The sequence below is a fragment of the Saccostrea echinata genome, unplaced genomic scaffold (assembly GCF_033153115.1).
Source record: "Saccostrea echinata isolate AGI-Se365-2 ecotype Australia unplaced genomic scaffold, CSIRO_AGI_Sech_v1 ptg000016l, whole genome shotgun sequence".
Classification (NCBI taxonomy): Eukaryota; Metazoa; Mollusca; class Bivalvia; order Ostreida; family Ostreidae; genus Saccostrea; species Saccostrea echinata.
In genome coordinates, this window is record NW_026889765.1 from 9,797,686 (window position 1) to 9,824,343 (window position 26,658).

Below are 26,658 nucleotides of genomic sequence, written 5' to 3' on the forward strand. Positions count from 1 at the left end.
CTCCCTCACAGATGTACCATCCTCAACAGTGGGAGACCAGGGATACCTCCATTCTGCTGGATACCAGGGATACATCCACTCTGCTGGATACCAGGGATACATCCACTCTGCATCCACTCTGCTGGATACCAGGGATACATCCACTCTGCTGGATTACCATCATTATCCGTGTCTGGGGCACTGAAGTACACTCCATAATCAGCAGCAAAGCTTCTTCTATTACTCCCATCATTATCCATGTCTGGGGTACTGAAGTACATCCCAGAGCACAGCTTCTCCAATTACTCCCATCATTATCCGTGTCTGGGGTACTGAAGTACACACCATAATCAGCAGCACTCTTCAATTACTCCCATCATTATCCATGTCTAGGGTACTGATTAAGTACATCCCAGAGAGATTATGTCTCCTCATGTTGTCTCCTTTACAGGTTAAAACAATTCCTATAGCAGCCTGTCTAATGTAACAATTTACTTCAGGCACTTTACAGTTTTAAAATATGATTGATTGAATTTTTTTATTGATATCGAGACGTCACAATGTACCGGTGAAGGGCTTCAAATTTAGACCTTTACTTGCCAATCAGAACTATTAAGCAATGTGAGGGATATCTAACGTGCCAACACCTGCCATAACATGGGGCGACAGCTTTTAATGTCTCATCAGAAAAACCTGCAGCTTTCAATTCAAGGAGGCGAGCGCTTTGCGAAGAAACAGTTGCTACCTATTTTTATCAACATATGTCAGTCGTGGCCGGGTTTTGAACCTACGATCATCCGATCACGAAGCGAGTGATGTATACAGACTGAGCAACCTTGACGGGTTTTTTAAAATATGATACACGGGATATTTTTCATTTAAAAGGTTGCTAAAATTTTTCTAATGAGTAACAGCATGAAAATTTAATAGCAGAGATTATCTATTTAAAGTTTATATAATGCAAACAGTCACAATTTTAGAAATGATGTTCCACTAACAGGCACTGTAAAAGTGGAAATATTGCGTTTTCTCTTCTTTTCACTTTGTTCGCGATTAAATTATTTTCCTTGAACTTTCCTTAAGCTATCGTGAATATCGTCGCTATTATATATCTAATTCGCGCTGTAAATGTCCTATATATACATGTATTCCGTAGAGGTAAAAAAGGAAATACATGTACATATAAAGGAATCATCAAGAAATCCATATGATCGAGTAGACAATCCATTAAAAAATTCAGTATCCGAATAATGACTGACAATCGGTACGAAAATTGTCAGTGGAAATTCCATCAAAAGACACATTACTTTTGAAAACAACAAGTCATTGCGTTGACCATAGAATTTGTTTAATACTCTGTGAATTTTCGTATTTGATTGACTTATTTGAATTGTATACGTGTATTTGCAAAATATACTCTTGTTGGATATAACAGAATGAAATTAGTGGTTATTGATGCTTTAACTTATATTTTCGTCGCGTTTGCAACCACTTATCTCTCTCTTTCTTCGCCTCACCGTCTCTCTCTCTCTTTCTTTCTCCCTTCCTCTTTCTCTCGTTCTACTTTGCACATACCTAGGGTCCCTGTTGCAATTGCCTGCAAGAAAGAGTTTGTACTTCTCTGCTTCGCTGGAAATCGAGAATTGATTGCACATTTCGTACAGCCTTGTACCATTTTCTAGAGTAATAGTAACATAAAGGAATGAGTCCTTTTCTTTTGTTAACTGATGGATTGCGTCATTTCCTGTATTTAAATATATTTGTTATCAATTGCAAAGTCCATCGCTATAAAATTTATTTATGTATTATTTGTGTGTGTGTGGGGGGGGGGGAGGGGGGGGGAGGGGGGTATGAGGGTGCGATGGGGATGTGAGTGAGTGTGTGCCGTGTGAATTTGTATTCTTGTAGGTGTGAGAGAGAGAGAGAGAGAGAGAGAGAGAGAGAGAGAGAGAGGTAAAAGTAATTATTATCCATACGACGAGAAAAGTATCTCTATCCTGCCTCGACAGAAATTCCGGAAGTGAAGATTTTCTCGTGAACACGACACTTCGTCGATTTAGAATTGTAACCACAGAAGCTATACTCATGCAGACACATAGCAGCACACTCACACAACGAGTTAGCAATGTATTCTCCTAAAAGTTTCTTTATTTGACTTTTTATTATCATAAACCAGTTGGCTGTTATATTTCCTTGAAAAATCGGTAGCTTGAAAAAGCCTGAAAAAGACAACAAAAGATATATCACATAGACTGGTCATATTGCACTGTGTCTTTGAAAAAACGACTATGTTACAATTCAATTTTGCAAATTGATCTTATATAGAAAAGAGAGCCTTAATCTTTAACGAAAAGTGAAAAAAAGCCAATTATGTATTCTGGATTTTCTTAGACTAAAATATCAATTTTGTGGACGAAACTGATTGGACCTTGCATGAATAATGTAGACGTAAATATAGAGCTAAAATTAGGAATATTCATAGCAGGATGAGAAGATAGAATATCTAATTTTTTTCCCAAAGTAATCGTTTGTTTTGTCTTGTAGTCGAATAATTGGGAAATTAAGCTGAGCGAAAGTGATTACTCATTTAAATGATTTTTTTTCTCATTCAGTCTAAGTAAATGTCATTTTTGTTCACTGCTGGTATATTCAATACTGCTTTTAAGTCAAGCTATCGTCATTGTTTTTATCAATGCAAACTGTACTAAATGTATCCAAAAAATTGTACTGCATACTTAATACACTTTATAAATACTACGATTCGTGAATTCTTTTCCATACGATAATACCTGTAACTGATCTTTTATTTGAGGCATTTTAAACGTGTTTATGTCCACCTACTGGTAAATAGGGAGTTAATATTATCAAACATTAACAAGGCTACGAAGAATATTAATTATGCAACTTTGTTGAAATGACTAGACTAATCATGAAATTATTTCATATAAGGCATCAAAAGAAAAGAAATATCAAAATACGCAAACATCTTACTCCCCTAATTTCATGTACGTAATCATTCTTATTAAAAAATAATAATTTCATTCACGTCAATGAAGTGCAATGTATGATTTTAGTATACAATATACAACTTTGACCCCCTCAAAATAAACAGATAAAAAAACACAACAAAAAAGTTCACCGAATACTAATTATTGTTTTGTATTTTCTTTAAATGCTGAGAACGCCATTGTCTTTTATATAACACTAAGCCAGCTAATTCAAAACTTTCTTCATCCGCACATGGGTAAATGTCTTGTTTAAATATAGAACGTCAGTCAGCAATCGACTTCATATATTATGGATTGTACTTGCTAACAAGGTCATTGTATTGACCATTTTACAAAATGTTGACGTAGACGAGACTGTTAATATTCTTGTTTCATAAACTCATTTGTCGATAGCTAGCCTCGTTTGAGAAATCGTTTGTATTTTAAGCACGCTCCTGCGTATCGAATCAACTGGGAGACATAAATTCCATATATGCTAGTGATAATGGGATATTGCTGCATAAATAAGGGAAGTTGACGATACATGTAGAAATGTTGAAGTCATGTTCATTATAAAGTTTTGTTGTTAGGTTATGAAACAGATGTGTCAGGCTCTGTGCTAGCTTTTATTTCTAGTTCAAATGGATATATCAGCAAAGGGATGAAAATGAATATTGCTAACTGACAAAAGGTCGCCGATGTATCTAAATGTTGAATTGAAGGCCACGGCAAGAAATTTCTTCTTTTCATGTAGAAGATTTTTAATAAATTCTGCTTCGTATGAATACAAGAATATGTCTGCTAAAAAATCTCACCAAGGAAAATGTAATGTGATATTAAGCCTAGCACTACTGTAATGATTTTCCCCTTAGATTCCAAAAAATCCCCTGACGTTCCCCTGTCTGTCCCTGACATTTTCCTGTCTCCCCCTGACTTTCTCCTATGATCCCCTGTCGTTGTCCCTGACTACCCTGTCTACTCCCTGACGTCCCCTGACTTTGCGCCTGTTACCACTGTCTAACCCCTGATGTCCCCTGACATTCCCTGACGTCCCTGTCAACTCCCTGATTTCCCCTGACTAAGCCCCTGACCACCCTGTCAATTCCCTGTCATCCCCTGACATTCATTTTGACCCAGAAAAGGGATCAAAATATGTTTTTGTTGCTATTTACTTGTGAGAAATACGTTACTCTTGGCAATTCTTAAGTTTTGTGAAAAAATATATTTAGTAAATTGGGATTTGGTTGAATATCTTTAGTAATTTATTAGGTCTTCCGTTTTCAACGGAAGACCTATAGTGATTCTACTGTTTCTTATTATTAAGGTCTTCCGTTTCAGACGGAAGACCTTATAGTGATTGTAGTGTTTATTAAGGTCTTCCGTCTTCACGGAAGACCTTATAGTGATTCTACTGTTTCTTCTTCTTATTATTATTTTTCTGACCATCTAATTTTGTGCACGCGATTTCTCGAAGACTACTGGATGGATTTTAATGAAATTTGCAGGAACAATGTGTTGTAATCTGAAGATATTTTATCCGAGAGAATATTTGGAAATTCTTTTCTGGTGCCAAGTTACGGACCATTTTCTGAATTTAAAATAACATTTTGTCCACGGATAATCTCAAGAACGGTAAAAGATAGCAATATGAAACTTTCAGGGATTATAGATCGTGATAAATACTAGCCGGGACGTGACTTTTCGTTCGTCGTCATTACTTCCGGTCGTTACCAGATGCGAATTTAAAAAGTTGATTTTTTAAAACTTTTTCGATTTTCAATATTTTTCTTTGATAGTAGTAGTGTTAATAGAGGCACTTCTGAAAATGCTTAATATATAATTTGTTTTCAAATTGATAAATCTAAACTCTAGATATTCGCATTTTAAAATTTGAAGCGGGTCCAAAATGGCGGCTGTGTTCGCAAACTCCAACGAGCAGGTTGGCACTCGGAGCTCCTCGAGTGGCTCGTTCCTCGCACACTAACCTCGGACGTCAATGGTGTTCTACCATGTTGCTGATACAGTCATGTGATCATATTTGAAATTCCTCCAAATGTTATACCTTTGAAGTCTGAGTTACTTTGAAGCACACTCAACACTATGTTTTGCTTTCAAAGACTACTCACATGATGTTGTAATCAAAACCAATATCCAAGGAAGAATTAGACAAGAGGAAAAAATGATTGAAGAATTCATGCAGAGTAAAATATGAAATTACAAGGCAGTTTCCGGCGGAGAAATGTAATCGATTTGGTGCATATTTCTCCACCAATCACTTCCGAGGTTTGTATGGAGCGTAGCGGAGTCAGTCGAGGATTGCCGATTGGCAAGTTGTAGTTTACGGAGACATCCGAGCGTCTTATTGAACGAAACTACCATAAGGATCAATGAAATATGAAGGATCTTTCAGATTATGAAATGGATAATCTGTCTTTGAAAACATAAATACTCTGACCCCCAAATGCAATAAAATGATTAATTTGTACGGTACATACAATAATATATATGAGAATGGAGACCATTCAAAAGAACATACATTTCAAAGAAAAGGCGCGAAGATTTACTCGTGACGTAATATATCGTGACTCTTCTTTCATAGTAGAAAAATGGTCTGATGCAGAAGTGCAGAAAAAGATTACACGGACAAGTTTGTATGAAATACAGGTATATGGAATTGCATGGACTAAAAAGTTGAATACACAAAGAATAAAGGAAGTAAACAGTATCATCAGTTCATCAGTAATAGATTATTTGTTATTGTTTAAACTCAAGTAACGAATTCCGATGTGAATCTGCTTGCACAAAATTTGGCTAGCTAGCTCTTATTCTATAATTCCGCACTATATAAAAAACTTTTAACCTCCCTGACGCTCGATACTTCAGGCAATGATACAAAGTAAACATTGATGAGGGCTGGTAATTGCGCTGGTGTAGTGGCTTCCATATTGAATTTTCACGAAGGCGATCTGGGTTTTATCCCGAATTTGTTTGCTTAAATTTACGTTTTCAACTTTATAAATGATGTTGAGTGATTTTTTTTTTTTGAGATGATAGAACATGATTTCTAGTTTGCGAAGGGACCTTTTCATGCGTAGTCGTTACTTCCGGTCGCTTCCGAAAGCGAATTTAAAAAATCGATTTTTCAACTTCAATATTTTTCTGTAATATTTGTAGGGCTAAGAGAGCCTCTTTTAAAAAAATACTAAATATATAATTTGTTTTCAAATTGATAAATCCAAACTCTTGATATTCGTCATTTTCACTTTGAAGCGGGAGTTGAAATGGCGTAATGGTTAGCACGTTGGATTTTCACGCTGACGACCAGGTTTAAATCTGAAGAGTGTTTGAATTTTTTTCAATTTTTCAGCTTGAATTTACATTTTTATTTTCCAAATCGGACGGAAGACCTCTCATTGCTCGCAATGAGTTTCTAGTTCTTTTTTTTTTCTTTCTTCTCCTTTCTAGACGCCAACTTTGAGGCCTCATATCGCGCTCATTTCTCAACGGATTTTGCTCAAATTTGCAGGGTTTATAGACGTTACAAAACTCTATCAGAATGCTGTCAAACACGTCAAAAATCCACTTCCGCTTTTGGGTTATCTCCCTTTAAATGAAAATTTAGGAGGCTTCATTTCCAGATAAAGGCTCGTAGACTACAAAAGCTGGAGTAGAAATTCTACCGAATTTAAATAATAGAAGCATTGAAGTTGTGCACATCCATTTTTGTTTTTTGATTTCTGTGTTCAAAATGGCGCTAGCTAGGGGTCAAAAATTAGAACTCCTAAAAGCGCGAAAATTTACACATATTTTACTATGTATCTTTTAAACTAAAAATATTTTGTTCAGACATGTTAAATAAAAGTTGTGCACAATTTTAAGGTCTTTTATTTGGCACCTTCAAAAAGGGGCTGGTCCCTTTAATTAGGGATCTAGGGTCCTTGAAAGTTTTCGTTTTATAACTCAAAAACGGTAAATATTTCGATATAGCTGTCGCTAAAAAAGTTGTTCTTTAACATATTATTGATCTCATGAACTTGTTATTTTGTACGAGTCTTTTTTTAATAAATGAGTTAGAAGCTTGACCCATATACAAGTAACTAGTTTCATTAGACATGTGAAGGTGAAATCTTTATGCGCATAACTGAAATAAACTTGCTATAAATGATAAACCTATCCAAAAAATAAATCAGTCTTTTACTGTTTAACTGCGTTTCACATATACCCGGGTTTTGTGTTTGCTTACAATTATGTAACCTAATTATGTAGCCGAGGAAGCAGCTATTAGTGCTCATACACAAAACATTGTCGTTCTATATTCATTTTGCTGACACAATGATTTACGGAAAATTATTTTTTGAATCATACCGGATCATTCAATTAAATCATTTATTCTTATCTTAATTTGATTTAATTTAAATCCAAAACATTCTATTAAGGACGTATAAAGGTCCCCGATTTCATGAATCCTAATCTTTAAACTGCATACATGTATTTAATAAACGATTTATTTCTCAGTTATGTGTTATTATGTGTTTCATTTCGGAGATTCATTGCTTGTGGTTAATTCTGCAGATAATTCAAACTTGACACACAAGGTTTGTAGACAAAGAATTCAAGAGATATATTTTGAAAACAATAAGACGCATTGCTAAACACTTTTACATTATTTTCTTTTTAAAATGGCTATCTTTATGATTACACCAACTCTGAACATGTTATGTGAAAAACTCTGTCGACTATAGTTTTGTAACTCCAGCATATGACAAGTACATGTGCTTTTATTAAACATCCAATTTTCCATTAACGCCCACAAAATCTACCTAGCTTAAGATCGATAATATACCGCCCGACAATCATACAAAAATAAAACAATACATGTAGCTGCTGATTTAATTGACAGACTAGCAACCTGTGCTACCTGATACTGTAGTCTGAGTTTGCATTCTTTGAAAGCAATTACGCGTACCTGGTCGTACCTGGTCACGCGTCAAATGCTTTCATGTACCGCTTGAAAAGTCGCTTTGTATACACTCGGGTAAAAACTTATATATTTGTTGGTAATTATATTTCACAAAGAGAAGAGAATTAAACTTTGAGTTCATTATTTTTATTTTCACTACTGTTTTGTACACTGTACTTGTACCCGCTATGTCGTCCAAGATAACTGTACAGCTTTCCGAAGAAAAAAAAACTGGCGGCTATTCGAGCCCCTTTTCGCCTTCAATGTCCACTTCAAAACATACCTGTTTACAGAGAAGAGATCATAATATTCAATAAAATATTTCATATATGTAATTTGATTTTGTATGTATAAGTATCTGAAAGGCTATATTGTGCTGAATTTTTTAAAATACATGTTTTATATAATACATATTTTTTAGTATACGATAAAATATCGCCAACACTATAAGCTTAATTATTTCTAATGTCCAGAACTGTGTAACGTAAATGCCTTGCATTTAAGAAGTATGTTAACTTGTTATAATTTAATTCCACTTGCACGCGCGGCTGAAAAGAAAAAAAGAAAAAATGTACAAGGAGTACATATACATGGACTTGAAGATAACAAACTTATTAGCACACATCTAATGATGAAAATGAAAATAATTGATAATACACTTTTACAACTTCATTTCAATGATAAGTTATTCTAAAACTTTACTTCAAATGTCAGAAAGGCCAGTACAGCCAAACTACTCTTAATTGTCTCTGTTTTAATTACAATGTCAATCACAATAACTCTTTTCTTTAGATCCCTTCATTTCTTATTTGTACATAGTTACATGAAATTCATGCACGGCGCTACACCTGCCAATCAAAATTGTAAACTTCTGGTGCCACGGAAGCATTTCCCCTGTGGTGTAAAATATTCTTTAGGTCAATTCTAATTTTACGCTTTTATAGATACAGTGTAATATTTCGAAACAACGTTTTAATTAAGGCTGAAGATGCATGCTGTGAATTTATCAAACCTGCAGTCCTAATTGAGGATCCGTTGTTACATGTATATTATAATTAATCAGAGTCCAGTATTTGTGACAAATTTTGATTGAGATTTCACTTTCCCTTTAGGATAAAATGATTGATTAAATAGATTATACGTATGAGATGGATACCTGTACTACATATAAATATATACTTTTCACTTTGTAACAAGAATCTGTTTTGGGCAATTAAAAGTGAAGAGTTTAGGTAAAAGACTTTGACAAATTACAAGTTATTCCTTCTTAGTCACTATATAGCTTAGCGCTATATGGTCGTGCCCCCCCCCCCAATTATGTTTTTATTTTTTATTTTTATTTTTATTTTTTTGCTTAGAAAAAAAATTGATTGTTTGTGCCCCGTCCCAGAAAAAAAATGAAATTGCTTTCTACAGGCTTAAGTCAGAACATGATTTTCATAATGATAGTACCTAAATCAAAATGTTTCTACCCAGGGCTACGATTCGTAGTCGTGGTTTCGAATACCACCACGTCGCCCGTGTGGCGCAGTGGTTTGAGCGTTTGCTCTAGAGTCGCGGAGTAAGGAGTTAATCTTTATGTGGCGGGTTCGACTCCCTCTGCGGGATGTGGAGACCGGTCCTTTGCATGAGACCGTATAAACCGAGATCCCGTGTAGCAGTAGATGCTGGCACGAAAGAGATCCATCACTGCTCAATGACCTTGAGTGTCGAGTATAGGTCTGAATTTGCAGCCCTCCACCGGCAAGTGGTGGCGTTTCTATATGAGTGAAAAATCTCGAGAGGGACGTTAAACAACACACAAACAAACAAACTATTCCACTACAGGACGTGGAGACTGGTCCTTCGGATGAGACCGTGTAAACCGAGGTCCCGTGTAGCAGTAGGTGCTGGGATGAAAAAATTCCTCACTGCTCAGTGGCCTTGAGTGTCGAATTTACAGCCCTCCACCGGCAAGTGGTGGCGTTTCCATATGAGTGAAAAATCTCGACGGGGACGTTAACACACAAACAAACAAACAATTTCACTACAGAACGTGGAGTATGGTCCTTCGGATGAGGCCGTATAAACCGAGGTCCCGTGTAGCAGTAGGTGCCGGCATGAAAAAAATCCCCCACTCTTCAATGGCCTTGAGTGTCGAGTATAGGTCTGAATTTGCAGCCCTCCACTGGCAAATGCTGGCAGCTCAAGGGACGCTTAACAACAAACAGACAATCAAACAAACATTTTTGTGCCGCCTGCAGAGCAGCACTTAGCGATCAATTTACCTGGAGTCTGTCTTGCTGTCCGTCCGTCTGTCACACCTTATATCTCGAGAAATGTAAGAGGTAGTTTGATAATTTGCACATATAGCTTGACACTATGGCTTTTGTATTTTTCCATGGCTTCCGACCTAGATATCCTTGAACTTGACCTTTGACCTACTTTTCAAAATAACCAATAATGCCGATATACTTCTTTTTGATATTTATGAGGTAAGTCTATGCTATTTAGAATGTACACTGTTTGTCATAAAAGATTTTGAAAAATACCAGCGTTACAGTCCACTTGACTTTTGACCTATTTTGTAAAATATACTGCGGAAGGTTAAATTTAACTTATGTCTTTTGAAATTACAGAGGCAGAGTTTTGATAATTAATAGTTATACATGTTTATGAGCTCATGACAATGTATTTTGACGCTGTATGAAATAAAGAAACCACAAAAACTGAAATTTAAGTACAATGAAAATACAAGGGGATCGGTATTCCAAAATGGATGGTGTAGACTGAAAATTGCTGATATGATAGACTGAAGCCTCTTTCGAAGGATTGTTGAAATCACGTACTTAAATAATTTATATATAATTATTTATAATAAATTTATTCAAATTTCATTAATATCCATTTTAGCTTTCAGGGGTTAAGGATTTGCATTTCTATTTGATTGTTAGATTCTATCGCAGTCTTACTATCCCTGGATTTTTTTTTTTTTTTTTTTTTTTTTTTTTTTTTTTTTTTTTTTGCATGAACTATATTCAATGCCGTAGCAAATAAATAGCTGATAACTTTTAGACTTAGTTACATCTTTAATGAAGCTAAAAGCAGGCGACACATGCGTTCCCGGGAACACTCTATTTCTGTAAGAAATCGGCAAAGATAATTAAGCAGAGATTTTTGAAGAACAAAATGGGTTTTTAACCTTTTTATAACGCTGACTATATATACATGTATGGTCCGCATTATAAAACATGATGTGATAGGGTAACGTAATGCACCTTGTACACGTACTCAAAGACGCCGACGTTTTTCAATATCGAAATTGGACATAAAACATATTTACAATAAAATTTGAAGCCAGCGAGTTAAAAGTAATAAATTACAACTATATGGAAACGAAATGAAAAAAAAAATGTGTAAACTTGTCAAGTTGGAAACACTCAGAATGGGTATTGTTGGTATCATACAGACTGTGTCATGACCTTGACTCAAGTTCAAGGTCACTAAGAACAAGATGCTTTTACTGGATGTGTGGTCTGAAAGAACGTATGTTAACTTGTCAAGTCGGTAACACAGATAGGTTTGCGTCATAACTAGAGAGTGTCATGGCTTGACAGAAGGTCATCTGGACATGTTCAAGGTCACAAAATAGAAAGTGTACATTATTTTATTGTCTTTCTACTGGCGAAGCATTGCAAGTTGATAGTCCCTTAAACGATTATTTATCATCTTAGAATATGGCATGACCTTGACTCAAGGTCACTGCTCCAACGGAAGACCTATTCGTTGCTCTGCAACGAGCTCGGCTCTAGTTTATAATATGTCTGTTTGTTGATTCATGTAAACTGCTGCCATCGTTGAGACTCATCTAATAAATACGGAATCTTTCATCATTTGTTTTATCTCTGGAATTGCATATTGGTGGACCTTCGGGAATACGGCACACCTATACTTCGTTTTTACCTTACGGCCACACAGCGCCTCGACCTATACCTTGTACCCTCTACGCCAACATTCCCTCACCCCGTTCGTTCTGCAGACAACGGATGCAGTTCCAGACGAATTCCTAAGTGCCGTCTAATTCTACACGGTCACATATCCGTATTTTAGTGTTCTTCAGCCCAGTGTGTTCTTTCTGGCATCATAAAATTTGCATAAAGAGTCAATAATAAAGAAAAGTTTTAAAGACAAGGCATATAATAGTTGGCAATTCGGATATTCCTCCAAATGTACAATCCTCTTATTCTGGCCGTGGTTGAATGAGACGAGAATATTTCCTAGCTCATAAAAATATTGACCAATGCGAGTAAAGCATAGTCGGAAATTAATGCGATCTTTCATTATCCAATCGCAATTTACGCAACCTTTGTTTTTAATTGGTGATATAAGCTTTTTTTCATTGATTTATAACGACGCCACACATTAGGCGTGATTATTCTTAATTTGTTCAAGTAGCCACGGGCAGAAGAACTATGAGAGGACACCAGACCGTGTCTTAAGACGACGAAATTCAACTCCACTGACTTTTGAATAAAGTTATGATTCCATTTTTTCAATTAGATTTTAAAAAGTTATGGGAGTTGGGGGAGGGGGTATTAGATTTTATATTTTCTCATAAATTAAACAGAAACATCTCCATTTGTTTCTTAGATCATAATAAATTAGGTTATGAATTTCTTTTTATGTTCTTTAAACAATTAAAGCAAAATATTTTTTATTAACTAAGACTAGTATTGAATTAAGTAGGAAGGAACCTTTCGCAATATCTACTCAGTTGTACCAGTTATTAGTAATAACTAGACTGTAATAAACATTTGCTACCTTATACTGCACTGTCTGCAAAACATCTAATGTAATCCTTTTCCTTTTCTTGGGTTTGGTTACCGATGGTGACTGGTCACGTTCACTGCAACATTCAAACTCTGATTCCTTTTCCGCATTCGTTCTAGGTAGTAAAAAGTTTGACTGGATTTACTTAATACAAGAAAGGTGGGGAATAAAATTATGATAAAAAAGCAGAATACCGACAATTATTAATATTCTTTTTAATTGTTTTTTTTTCTTTTGAGATCTCGACATGTGACAGAGGACACCTTTTCTCAAGCGGATATTTATATGACCCAATAACTTTTTGAAAAGTAAAAATTGCATATACACGTCAATTAAAATATCATGCATGCGATATCATAAATTTTAAATCATATATTTCTTTCTAATTTTATTCCTCTTTGATTTCGGACCGGCAACAAGTCAGTACATAACCAGTGCGATAATAAAATTTTAAAGGAAATGTATTAATTAGTAAGAAGAAATGTTAACTTCCTTGACATACAAACAATTCGCACAACTTTTTACCCGTGGATAAAACCCAATAGGTGATTGACCCCGTAAAAAAGTGTGTTTACAGTATTAACATAAAAGAAATATCGTCAACTAGTATACGTTACTGAAATGTTAAAACTTTTTCTTCCCAAACTTAAAAAGAATTAAGCATTCACCATTGCTTTCATTTTATTTAAGATCATTAAACCAACCTTTCAGGATAAGTACACTCAGAACTTTGGACTTCGTTTACATCGATATCTGCTTCCGTTCTTTCTTCATTGGTACCATGGGTCGAAGTAGAGGCTGCCTCTGACTCAGTTTCTTTTGACACCACTTTAAAGGAAAACGAAATATTTGAGATAAATACTAACTAGTAACAAGTGTTACTTCTATCTGTACTACTACTAAGTATAAGGCCTGTAACAAACCATTTCAAAACGGGAAAAAAGGGGTGGGGTAAAGTGCAGAAGGGGGGTGACCAAGCGTTCCATTAACTAAATGCTCTTTGATTTTATAACGGTGAAATTTAAAAAAAAATCATACAGGTCCACTCATTAGCTTTCTAGGAACGTTTGCTAGCACCATATGCATCGTGCAATTTATCATCTAAATTATTTTTTAAACTATGATCAGAAAAAAGGATTCCTCACACTATAAAATACCTGCATTTTTTAAAATATAGTTGCAGTTATAAGTGGATCAAGGGATCTTTGAAAAGGATCAATTGAAAGCCGGTGTGTTATAAATTTAGGCACGGAGAGCTGAGCGTGGCATCGTGTTTTTTTTTCAAGATGCATGGAAAATGGGTCAGGTAATAAAGATCAAATAAAAAAAAAACACCATGAAACCTTTTGAAAATAATACCTGAAATATCACGAAAAAGCAGTCTCACAAAACTCCAAAATCGTGCGGAGGGGGCCGGGATGGGGCCTTTTGTTTCTTGCCCAAATTTTGACAAGATTATGTGAATGGCTTGACCTTGTCAGCATCAGAATGAGTCTTAAACTCAAACAGAATTTCGATGATACTCCTTAAATGTTTTCTTTTTCTTTTTGCTACATATTTGTTAAAATAATGAAATGGGTTTCTTGCTTCTTACCTGAAATAAAGCAATCACAACCCATATTGTGCCCCACTAATGACGTCATTTTATATGAGAATGCGTTGGGCTGTGACTTTTGAGTAAAGTGAGCTTACATCGGACTAAATTTAACATTTCTCTGTGTGATAATGTGGATTTTAACTAGCCTTAGTTATAAAGGGGATGTTAGCTCTATTTACGTGAAAAAGGCGATTTTATTTTTTCTGTTTGGAAGATCATAGAGTTTTCATAGACTAGAGGATCGAGACATGTACTGAAGTAGCCTTCATTATTACATTGAGGCCTAGTTGCATCACAGGCTGGACTATTTAAATGGATTTTTCAAGTGAGTCTTACATTTTAAGGAAAAAATTAAGACATATTCAAAACAGCAGAATTATGTTATTATGACAATAATATTACACGTGTTATGTGAATGGTTGGTGACGTCATCAACTTGAGCAATGTTGTCAGACGACAATGTAAACAAACGGTACTTCTAAAATACGTCTCTGGCTGGTTTCATTTGATTAAACGATATTTTGATTCAAATATAATTTTAATTTCATTTTTCGTTTTCTTTGATGCATAATATGGCAAAATACCTGCAAATGCCGGCACAGATGACTCAAAGCCACCTACTATGCCACTGAAGTTAGGCCGATCTTTCATCATCTCGATGATTTTCTCTTCAGCGGCAGTAAGTGGCTTTGGTGGAGGGCCTCCTCCGGTCAATTTGCTTTGTTTCCTGGCCTCACTGAAACTTTTTTTGGCTCCTTGTTGTAAGTTGCCCCACTTGAATTTTACCTGCTCCACGGTGCGTTTTTGCACACCGATGGCATTTATCATTGCGGTTACCTCCGCCCACATAGCATTTTTTTTTCGAGTTGGTAATATGGTTACATTGTTTAGCTTTTAGTGTTTCCTCATTTTTTTCCACAAAATCCGTCAAAACAGATATTTCCGTGAGGCTCCAGTTCGCACACCTCTCTCTTTTGGTAGCCATTTTCTGCATTCTTTTGTAAGGAAAATGCACGTGCAGACGTATTTAATTGCTTGCTAACTAACATCGATGAGTTAAATCACAGTTAACTAATGAAAGTTTAATTACGTTTCGTGCAACCCTTATTTAACGGCTTGTTACGTTACTGGATCCGGTTGTATCAATATTTAATGAATAATTAAAGCTTCATTAAACTGATCATTTTTAATGTGTCATTAAATTCCGTTGTATCAATGTTTTAATGAACGAATCGATGCATTAAAGCTCCATTAACTTCTCTAATTTTAATGAAGCCAAGAGGGCTTCTTTAAACGCTCATTAACAATGGCGGCCAACGAAATGTTTGGTCAGTTGGGTAGAAGAAGAGCGGATAGGGTTTTAAGAGAACGTTTTTCTTTACAGTGAAGAGGAAATTCGGAGGCGGTATCGATTTGGAAAGGAATCAATAAAACAAATCGTGGATTTACTTGACCCAATAATCGGCCATAGGACTAGAAGGTCGCAGGCATTATCAACAGAATTACAGGTATATAACTGATTAAAAAAAACTCACTTTGTCATGTACTGTCCATACGAAAACAGTCAACAAACACCACAACCTCCCCTTTCCCTTGTTTTTTTTTTTAGTTGATTACGTCACATATTGCGTCACCTTGGTGGCGGATCCTGACAATATCTTACCCATATAGTACAAGAATAATTAATAATTATTATACATATTTTACATGAACATGATTATACATACAATACATCTCATATTATTTGAATAATCTTTTTGATTATACACAGGTGAACTGTGACGACAAAATTCTTGAGTGATTCTAAAATATTAGAGTTATTCCCCTTTGTGCATATCATGTAAGCATGTCACAGGTGCTTGGAAACTGACGATCCGCAACTATATGCTAGTATCATATTTTTTTTTTTGGGGGGGGGGGGGGAGTCTATATATGTCCTTGTACATGTATAAAACACCAACCGACTGTGTCTCGGATATCAAAGGCCAGTCGAATGTAAAAATATTCCGTTTTGAAATAAAAATGCTGTGGCTGTTTTAAAAACACATTTTGTGATACATTTAGAGGAGTCGTCGTCGGGGTGGACCGCGTTTTGTAGTATTTGAATCATTTAAAATCTTTCCTCGAAGATTAATTAGACAATTTATGTAATATCTTGATTTTATTCGCCATCATTATGGAAATATGCCGTATTAATGAGGTTGATTTATTTATTCAATGTATGAAAAATGGTGAAGGCCCACATTAATAAAATCTGTAACATAAATTACTAAAAAAAATTGAATTAATATACATGTATATGCATGTACACTGTACTACATTTGTATGAAATCCACATATGATTATATATATATATATATATATATATATATATATATAGTGCCAAAAATTACATGTTTAAGATTTAGTTTACATAAAAATATGCAATTCTACAATAGTAATTTTATCAGATTTCATTGTTGATATTGTAGGTCTTCACCATTTTTCGTAAATTGAATAAATAAATCAGCCTCATTAATCCTGCGTGTTTCATTATCATTTCATTAAATTTTGGCTGAATTAATTTTTTTTCTTCATCAGGTGAATTTACATTAAAGTAATAAATATTTTGGAAGGAATTTTAAATCAAATCTGCTATATATAAAATCAATCTACATGTAATTAAAATTAGATGTTCCGAATCCGCTACCGCTAGAGGCGGTAGTGGATTTGGAACATCTAATTTTAATCAGATTGTTATAACATAATTATGAACTCGTTTTTTTTTTTTAATTTCATGATTTAATGCCGGTAAATCGAGAGAAACTGAATTTGGTTTGAATATTATGAACTTTGAACCTAAATTAAGTTTTTATAATTTAATTCTGATTGTAACGCTGTATTTGATTGGATAAAAAATTTACTTTATATCGTATAAAATGGGTTGCCTACGTCACAATGACTTGCGTTAAAAACGTATCGATCCGCCTGACGTTACATTCAAATTTTGTACAAATTGAAGTCATTTTCTTAAGGACAGTCATCTTTTGTCTTACACCAAAAGAATGAAAATTAAATTATAAGGAATGAATTTAATAGCTACCCATTTTATACGATATAAACTGGGTTGGAACAGTTTACGCTTTTTTTATAAACCGCTTCGCGGTTTATAAAGCGTAAACTGCCCCAACCCAGTTTATATCGTATAAAATGGGTAGCTATTAAATTCATTCCTTAATAAAAATCGAAACTAATATATTAACTATTCGGGTTATTTATTTAGTTATCGACAAAAGTGACTTTAAAAAATTTAAATCTAAAATTTAATATTTTACTATTTCTTTCAATTCATATCACAATCTCTTCCGAATTCGGACCAGAACACGGGAAGTTGGTGTATAGTTCATGGCATTAGAAAAAAATCGGAGGAACTCAATCTTATCTTAACTATCTTAACTAATTAAAACATAAAGTGAAATACATGTATATTAATAATAGTCACATCGTTTCTAATACACTTTAAATTAATATGACATGCATGTATACGTCTGTTAAAAACACAACAAAAACTTGCCTATAATACTGACTTTTCCTTTTTTTTCCCCTTAAGGTAGGCCCCACTCGAAATTTTCTTGGATATAGCAATGCATGTTTTCTTTCTTTGAATCATTAGAATAACATCTTACTAGGTAATTTAAAAGCCCATAAAATAAATTGTTTGATTTTTTTTTTCTGACTAAAATTATCATAAAGACATTTATTACGTTTTCAACAGTGAAATACTGTGATTTATTTATTGAATAAAAGTGATATTCTCTCACAGTGTGAAAGAATACCAATTTGAAAAATGATATTCTCTCACAGTGTGAAAGGATATCAAAGTAAGTAAAAAATAATTTCTGGCCTGTCATAAGATAGAGATAGTAACTAAGCATCTTGATAGAGCTAAAACTGCAAATTTCTTCCTAAATATGTAATGCTATGTTATGTAATGTTTTCAATCTGACAAACAATTTACTTCTAAGCTATGACGTCTCAACCGCTCAACTATGACGTCAAGCCTATGACACTGTGGTAAGAAAAGACATAGGCAAAGGGAAAATCAAAGAAAATGTAATAAACAGAAAATTCAATGTTTTGTAGATGAATATGGAATTTATTTCACTCGTGAGACAGGATTTTTTGATATTTTCACTCGTGCTTCGCACTCGTGAAAATATCAAAAAATCCTGTCCCACTCGTGAAATAAATTCAATATTCATCTACAAAACATTGAATATCCTCTATATATACCACTTTATTTCAAATCTTTAGTGCTACGAACCTGTTGAAATCTTGCAAATGAATTAATTATATCTATATTTAATGTACTTGACCAGCAAAATACTCAACATACGCGCAGGTATATTAAGGCAGTACCCAGATCATTTTTCGGCGAATTTAGACTTTTTTCGTAAAATATAACATTGATAAATCGGAAAAGCCATAGATAAAACATTTACTATAATTATTATCTATTGTATAGACTTCAGCGAGTCTTAGGTTAAAAGAAGCACCCCACTACGACGCCATCACGTGACGTCTATAAATAGAAAAAAATTGCCTTAACGAAAAAGTAGAAAGTTCAACACTACCGCGGGGATAACTTATATCTTTTTGTGAAAATAATTATGTAAAAACATCACTTCGCCATGAAAAGTGCTGCTAGAATCCTACTCTCCCGAAATAGAAAACATCACTTCGCCATGAAAAGTGCTGCTAGAATCCTACTCTCCCGAAAAACAAAAAATATTCCAAAGTTTCGCATGAAACCTTACCAAAATTTTCACATTTTGTACATACGATCAAGGAATTGTCATCAATTCATTTTAACCACACGATTCTAACAGCACTTTCCAAGTACTATAGAATACAAGCTTTCTATGGCATGTCAAACGTTGCAATATTCGATCTTTTGCATTTGCATTGTATAATTTTCCATTTGCATTGTATAATTTTTATTTGTATTGTATAATTTTCTATTTGTATTGTATAATTTTTCATTTGTATTGTATAATTTTTATTTGTATTTTATAATTTTCTATTTGTATTGTATAATTTTTCATTTGTATTGTATAATTTTTATTTGTATTTTATAATTTTCTATTTGTATTGTAAAATTTTCATTTGTATTGTATAATTTTTATTTGTATTGTATAAATTTCCATTTGCATTGTATAATTTCTTATTTGTATTGTAAAATTTCTTATTTGTATGCGATAATTTTTCATTTGTATTGTATCCGCGGACTGTTTATTTGTTTCGTTACGAAGGATTTCATTGGTCAAGTTTCAGCCTGTATCGGGTTGAAGATGTTCCGGATGCTCAAAGCAAACTGGGCTCATATGTATTTGCTTGCTTGCTTGATTGATTATTGTTTAACGCCGAGTCGGCAATATTTCAGCCATATTTCGGCGGCATATGTATTTGCGTGCATGTTAGACGGTCATTGGATTCTAAAAAGGGAGCGCTGGTAGGACCTTGAGTGGTGGTAACTACCCCCACCCCCAAAAAACTGAGTTTTCGGGTTTGGGCGGATTTTCTTCTTTTTGTTTTTCTCCTTGTCTCTGGTCATATTGGAAATAAATATTCTCTCCTGCGAGAGAATGAAAATAAATAATCTGATTCGACACCCCCCGAGAATCAAATGGCCGTCCCTTAGCATGCACCGCAAATAGAGGAGCCGAGTTTGTGTTTGTAGAGAGTGCGCGATCGGAATTGTGGGAAGGGTACCAGACTAAGTTTGTGATGGGCACCTGAGACCTTTATACAGACTAAATTTTATGACCAATGACATCCTTCGTAACGAAATAAATAAACAATCCTTGGATGCAATACAAATGAAAAATTATCGCATACAAATAAGAAATTATACAATACAAATAAGAAATTATACAATGCAAATGGAAAATATAGAATACAAATGAAAAATTATACAATACAAATGATTTTTTTTACAACACAAATGGAAAATATAGAATACAAATAAACATTATACAATCCAAATGGAAAATTATAAAATCCAAATGGAAAATTATAGAATACAAATAAAAATTATACAATACAAATTGAAAATTATACAATACAAATCAAAAATTATACAATACAAATGAAAAATTATACAATACAAATAAAAATTATACAATACAAATAGAAAGTTATACAATACAAATGGAAAAGATCGAATATTGCAACGTTTGACATGCCATAGCTTTCGATACAAAGAAAAATTATGTTTCAAAGTACGTATGTGGCGTAGTGTTGAACTTTTGCATCTTTGTTGTTAGAATGACAGAGGAAAGGCTGATCGGGATTTCAAAACACTGCCTGTGTTCATTTTAAGAAAACATGATAAGTATAAAGCAGCGTACCTGATTCTCTATCTTTAATTCCTTATGAATCACACATGACATTCACAGTATATGCTTTAAAACTCCCATTTCATATATTTATTTACATGAATTCTCGTCACGTTTAATTTTCACTCGGCAAATATTTGATCAATAGTTATGACGTCATGGGTTTGTTAATTTAATCCCCGCGATAAATACTAAGCTATTTATACCACCCAAAAACGACAAGATTTAGTTTATATCATGTTTTTGAATGATTCCATTTACTTCTGGGACCTGAAATTAAACTCAAAATACAGACATTAAGAAATCATTATCTCTAAAGTTCACGTCATACAGCTTACTATGACATCATACTGTATAGGCAAGTAGGATATCTGAGTGCAGCCTTAACATACCCGCGCGGGCTAACAAATGTAATTTTAGCAATTAGATAGTAGAATCTATATAGGTTCGCAGCACTTTTCACAAACTACAAAGAGTGTTGAAAATAATTGTATGTTAAACTTAGATTTTTCACTTGGTTTTGCCCTTGCAATATTAGAATTTATAGATGACCTCAATACTTCAGGTATATTTGCTAAAATCACGTGACTGCCACATCACTTGACAAGTCTAAATAAGAAATCTAATCGTCCTCAACATGTAGTTTTCAACCACATTGCATTTGTCCGATAATAGTAAAGTCCTAAAAAGAAACGCCCATCCTTGTCACTGGCGGATTTAAGGGGGGGGGGGGGCGTGGGGGGCGCACGCCCCCCCCCTAAAATTTTCAAAGTATGATATGACTAATATCAATAATGCCATACTTTGGTATATAACAAACCAATACCGCTATTTTTGTGCCTGGTTTTACTCTTAAAACACACGAAAACCCAGGAGATTCCGGGGGCTTCGCCCCCTGGGCCCCCTCTATTCAAAGTATGATATGACTAGTATTAATAATGCCAAACTTTGGTACATATAAACTAACCAATACCCCTATTATTGTGCCTGGTTTTACTATTAAAATACACGAAAACCCAGGAGCTTCCGGGGGATTCGCCCCCTGGGCCCCTATCAGGGCTTCGCCCTGGACCCACTAGGGGCCTTAAGGCGGCCTCCAGACCCCCTGCCTGAACAAAGTTATCCACGCCCCCCCCCCTTCCTAATCACAAATCTTGTATCCGCCCATGCTTGTAAAGAATGTATTTTCTGTCTAAAAAATTCGCCGATATTTCCATTTGGCCTTTAACTGTACTGTGTATTCTGCAACATCTGTTCCTGTTTTCTGTACTTTTTAATTCATGTCTTTTCTTTTGTTGAAGTTTCTCTTTGTTAACATTTCTCACCTATTGGCCCTTTTTTTTTAAATTCTGATTTTAACCTCTTTTTTTTTACTATTATCTAAATATTTTCTCAGCCTTTGTCTATATTCCTTTCATTTTTCAGTGTTAATCGTTGACTATGTCATTTTTATTCTAATAAAGAAATGTTTAATCTTTATAACTTTGACTGTCATAAAAGATTACTAAGAGTTCTAATTTAATTATTTTTTTCTAAACCGGGGTGGCTAAAATTCCGATTTCAGGAACATAATACATATATCACATGGCTTCGAGGGTGACATACCAGAATGTTTGCCCCAAGGCGACAGGAAAGTCCTGGAGTGTTATGTCACCCGATGCCGAAGGCAGAGGGTGACATAACACTCCAGGACTTTCCTTTCACCGAGGGGCAAACATTCTGGTATTGTCACCCGAGAAGTCATGTGGTATATGTTATATAACATTTTTAAATTAAATAAATAGTCTAGAATTATTGAAGTTTAGGCAAATAATCGAAAAATGCTTTCATGACGTTAATAATTGCGCTCCGTTGTGTACGTTTGCTTAGCAACCAACGTCATGAAATGTCGAACCCGAGCTACAAATGCGTAACATAAAAACACGTGAAAGTGATCGGGAGGGTGTTATAACTGTTTTCGCCGGGTGATATATCTGTTTCCGGTGTATGACATAACTGTTTCCGGTGTGATTCAGCATTCTTCAGGGTTTATAGTGAAACTTATTACATTTGTGATATAATAGGAAAACTTATTCAAAAATGTTATATAACAAACAATAGAATATTTTTCAAAACAAAGCACATGAATGTATTTTGTGAACTGTCAAGATGCAACAGTCTAAATACTTCTGAAGAACAAAAAAGTAATAAAGAATTTCTACAACAAAAGTCAATGAATATGAGTCAGATCCAAAGTTGAAAGGAATAAATGATTTCTTAGAGCATTTCATTGTTATTAGTAATCCTGTTTCCACTTTTCATGGTAATTAAGGAATCCCTTTATTAAATATTTAGTGGGTATGTTACGTCTTAAATATGAACGAAAACCAGAAAAAAATCTTTTACAGAATTTTTACTGAAACTGCATGGACACAATCAAACTTCAGTGGATGTCATTATTACCATGTTGCGTATAAGTATTTTTTTTCTGCTTTGATATTTTAGGGACAAACATGGAAGTAAACGATTATTAATCGATAATGTCTTCCTGAGTAATTGATTGCAATCGATCACAGGTCAAAGTGACTGTAATTGATTAATAATCGATTACACAAATTTTACTAAGTAATTGATTATTAATGGATTACATTTTCAAGTAATTCTGCCCATGCCTGATAAAATTAAATATTATGTCATTTTTCTTCATACCTTCATGTATTTTAATCTTATTCTGGTCAGAAAAAGCGGGAAAATGTAACTTATGGAATAAGCTTTTAGAACAAAGTTAGTTATTCAAAATTGATTTTGAACAATTTGAACGATAATTTATATGAAACTTACCTCTTTTGAAAATTTGAATGAAAACATCCAAATTGCAATTGACAGATTTTGGAGTGACAAAATTTCAGATTTCAGGAACAAAACAGCCTATAGAATATTGTATATCAATGTAAATGTCAGATATTATACTAATCTTTTTATGCAAAAGTTTTTCTTTTGCTAAAGCAAGCTTAGTTTGATAGTTTCAATGGCATATAATAAAGTCTTGGTATGATTGTGTATGTACAAAATATTGCAACAAACAAAATGAAAACAGAAAGAAAAGAAATAAATACAAATAAAAGTTCAAAGGACAGACTGCGTTATTTTAGATACATTATGAATAGGAAGAGATTTTTTAAAGATTTAAAATTCGTATTTGATATAAATTCAGTACACTTAAGTATATTTGTCGTTTAAAAAATCTGAGATGTAAAAGATTCCTCCTAATACTACTCAATGTCTTACATTCTAAATGAAAATAGAATTCGTCTGCTATTTGATCTACATGGAATTCGTCTGCTATTTGATCTGAATAAGATAATGTACACAGTCTTTCATCCAATGGAATATTTGACCATCTATTAGTCTCAATTGGAAGGCGATGGTTCGAAGTTCTAAATTTTATCAGTATTTTTCGATGCGTACTTGGTTAAACACTCAAATATTTTCACGTCCAAAACCACTCTCAAAATTTTTGTAAATTTGACCCCCCCCTTCCCCTCAAAAAACCCTGAAATTGATTTCTATGGACTTGAGTCAAAACATAAGTTTCAAAACGAAAGTACTGGTATCCTTATAAAAATGTTTTGCCTGTTAATTTCGATGTTTGAAATATGACTTGCAATTGCTTTTTGAATAAAATTGCTAGGCAAAAAAAATCTTTGGGTTTGTCATTATTTTTTAATGAGAATTGAGATAGAACTTTAAATTGATACTTTATTCAGTTCATAGAAAAAAAAAATACTATTTTAAAAATTAAATTTTCATATTTCTTGATGAAATAACATGAAAAATGAAACACAGATACTGATTACATATTGCTTGAATTTATTACTTGAATTAATCTTAATGCAGATAATTTGCTCCGCAGGCTTTAATGCCAGCGCTGAAACTCAAAGATGTTGACATTTTCAAAGAACAGAACAGGACGTAAAACATTTAGGAATCTTACAGTCACTGGGATGAACTCAAAGAAAAAAGACTATTGAGAATATCATTTCTTGACACGAGTTAAAGGCTGAAATAAACCGATATAAGTCCTCTTTCTTGCCACTTTTTCCTGGTACCCTAGGACTCTAGATCTGAATGTAGGGTCGGCATTTTTTTTCTGCAGGTCTGTAGTTCACGGGGGAGGGCACTTTTTCTGAGAATAGTCTTTTGCTGTACTTTTACTATATAAATTTTGATTTGGATGCTGCTTGACCCCATACCAATACTTTGTTGCTGTAGGAATACACACAGGCAAAGTCCAGCAAAAATATACAAAAATGATGGTGAAGGGAGTACCACCCCCAGTTTTTTTTCTGAAGAGGTGAAAATTGAGATAGGACTTTAATTTTAAAACATTATTCTGTACATTAAAAAACTCAGATAATTTTAATATTATATTTTTTTTTTATATTTCCGAATGAAATCAGCATAGATAAATAGACATAGATACTGAATTAAATATGTTTTTATCTTGCTGTAATGCATACAATGTGCTCCGCGTTATGAAACATGATGTGATAGCGTATCATATTGCACATTGTACTCCTTTGTACAAAGATGATTTTCAGATTTAAGGCCAGTGCAGAAACCCAGAGACGTCGACATTTGTCAATAACCAAATTGGACAAAAACATTTACAATGAACCTCTTAACCTTTGAGTTGAACTTAATCAATTCGACTATGGGGGAGGGATAACATGCTTTGAGTAAATGTATGGTCTGGATAAATATTAGTGAACTTCTTCTGTCAGAAACACAAAGAAGGGGTTTACTGATAACATGCAGAGTGTTTCGTCGCCTTGACTCAAGTTCAAGCTTACTGACAAAGATACTGTAAATTCGTTTATTTGTTTGTTTGTTCGTTTGTTTATTGTTTTACGTCCCACTCGAGAATTTTTCACTCATGCATGTATGGAGACGCCACCACTTGCCGAGGAAGGAATTTAGACCTATACCCCGCACTAAGGGCCATTGAGCAGTGAGGGTCCTTTCTGTGTCAGCACCTATTGTCAAACGGGACCTCGGTTTATACGATCACCGAGACTCTAGAGCAAAGTCTCTAACCACTGCACCCTGTAAACGCTCCAACCACGAGCGACCTGTAAATTCCTTTACCGTCTTTCTATGGACGAAATATTAGAAGTTGCTACCCCATACAAAATTGCTAATGTCCTGAGAATGTTGTATTTGCAAACATGTTCATTCTGTTGTCCATAGAATGAGCACAGTTTGACATTTTAAGAGATTGTAGATACATTTTCCCACAAGCTTCAAAACTTGGATAAAAATAAATATTGTAAATTGAAAAAACACAATCGAAATATTTTAATATCGATTTGAAAGCGACACGCCAGGGGCTTCTTCTTTTCATTTGGAATCATTTGAATAAAATCTTCTTTATAAGAATACAAAACAAAGACAAAACAGCTAATAATTGGGCACAATTAGTATCCATAAGGGTTACTTAGAATCATATTCTGATTGTGTTAATGAATAATGAATCAGTGCATGCAGAATTGCGTCAGACATGAAATATATATACAGGACATAATATGTACACTTTGATTACTGTGTATATATTGCATCTATTATACCGAGTAAATATCATTGATATGACAATATGAGCCTCATATCCTAAAGTACTTATGTAGTACGTGTACATCAAATGCATTGTGAATAAACAAAAAGTTATCGGAGCGTCTTTTTCGGGAAAAAACTTTATGCGTGTATAATACTAATTACCGTTATTATCAAATTTTCTTTTAAAAAAAGTTTTTAATTTTAAAAAGAGGGATTAAAACAAAATTTAAAAAATAAAAATAATAGGATCAGTCTACTGGTAATTTATTTGCAAAATCTCTGTAATTGTTGCAGATTATAATATACTTGTTTCACTGTTCAATGCATATCAAATTCCATGCCATTTTCTTTTCCGTT

The 26,658-nt window shown here is 34.0% G+C and overlaps 1 protein-coding gene across 1 annotated transcript; it reads right to left on the bottom strand.

Moving 5' to 3' along the window:
* Window positions 1-342: 342 nt before the first annotated feature.
* LOC133188127 (uncharacterized) lies at window positions 343-15,160 on the bottom strand. Its single transcript, XM_061323509.1, has 5 exons — window positions 14,917-15,160; window positions 13,440-13,563; window positions 12,727-12,850; window positions 1,497-1,657; window positions 343-457 (listed from the first exon to the last, which is right to left on the bottom strand). The coding sequence occupies exons 1-5, from the start codon at window positions 15,158-15,160 to the stop codon at window positions 343-345; spliced, it is 768 nt and encodes a 255-aa protein (XP_061179493.1).
* Between the last annotated feature and the right edge of the window lie 11,498 nt (window positions 15,161-26,658).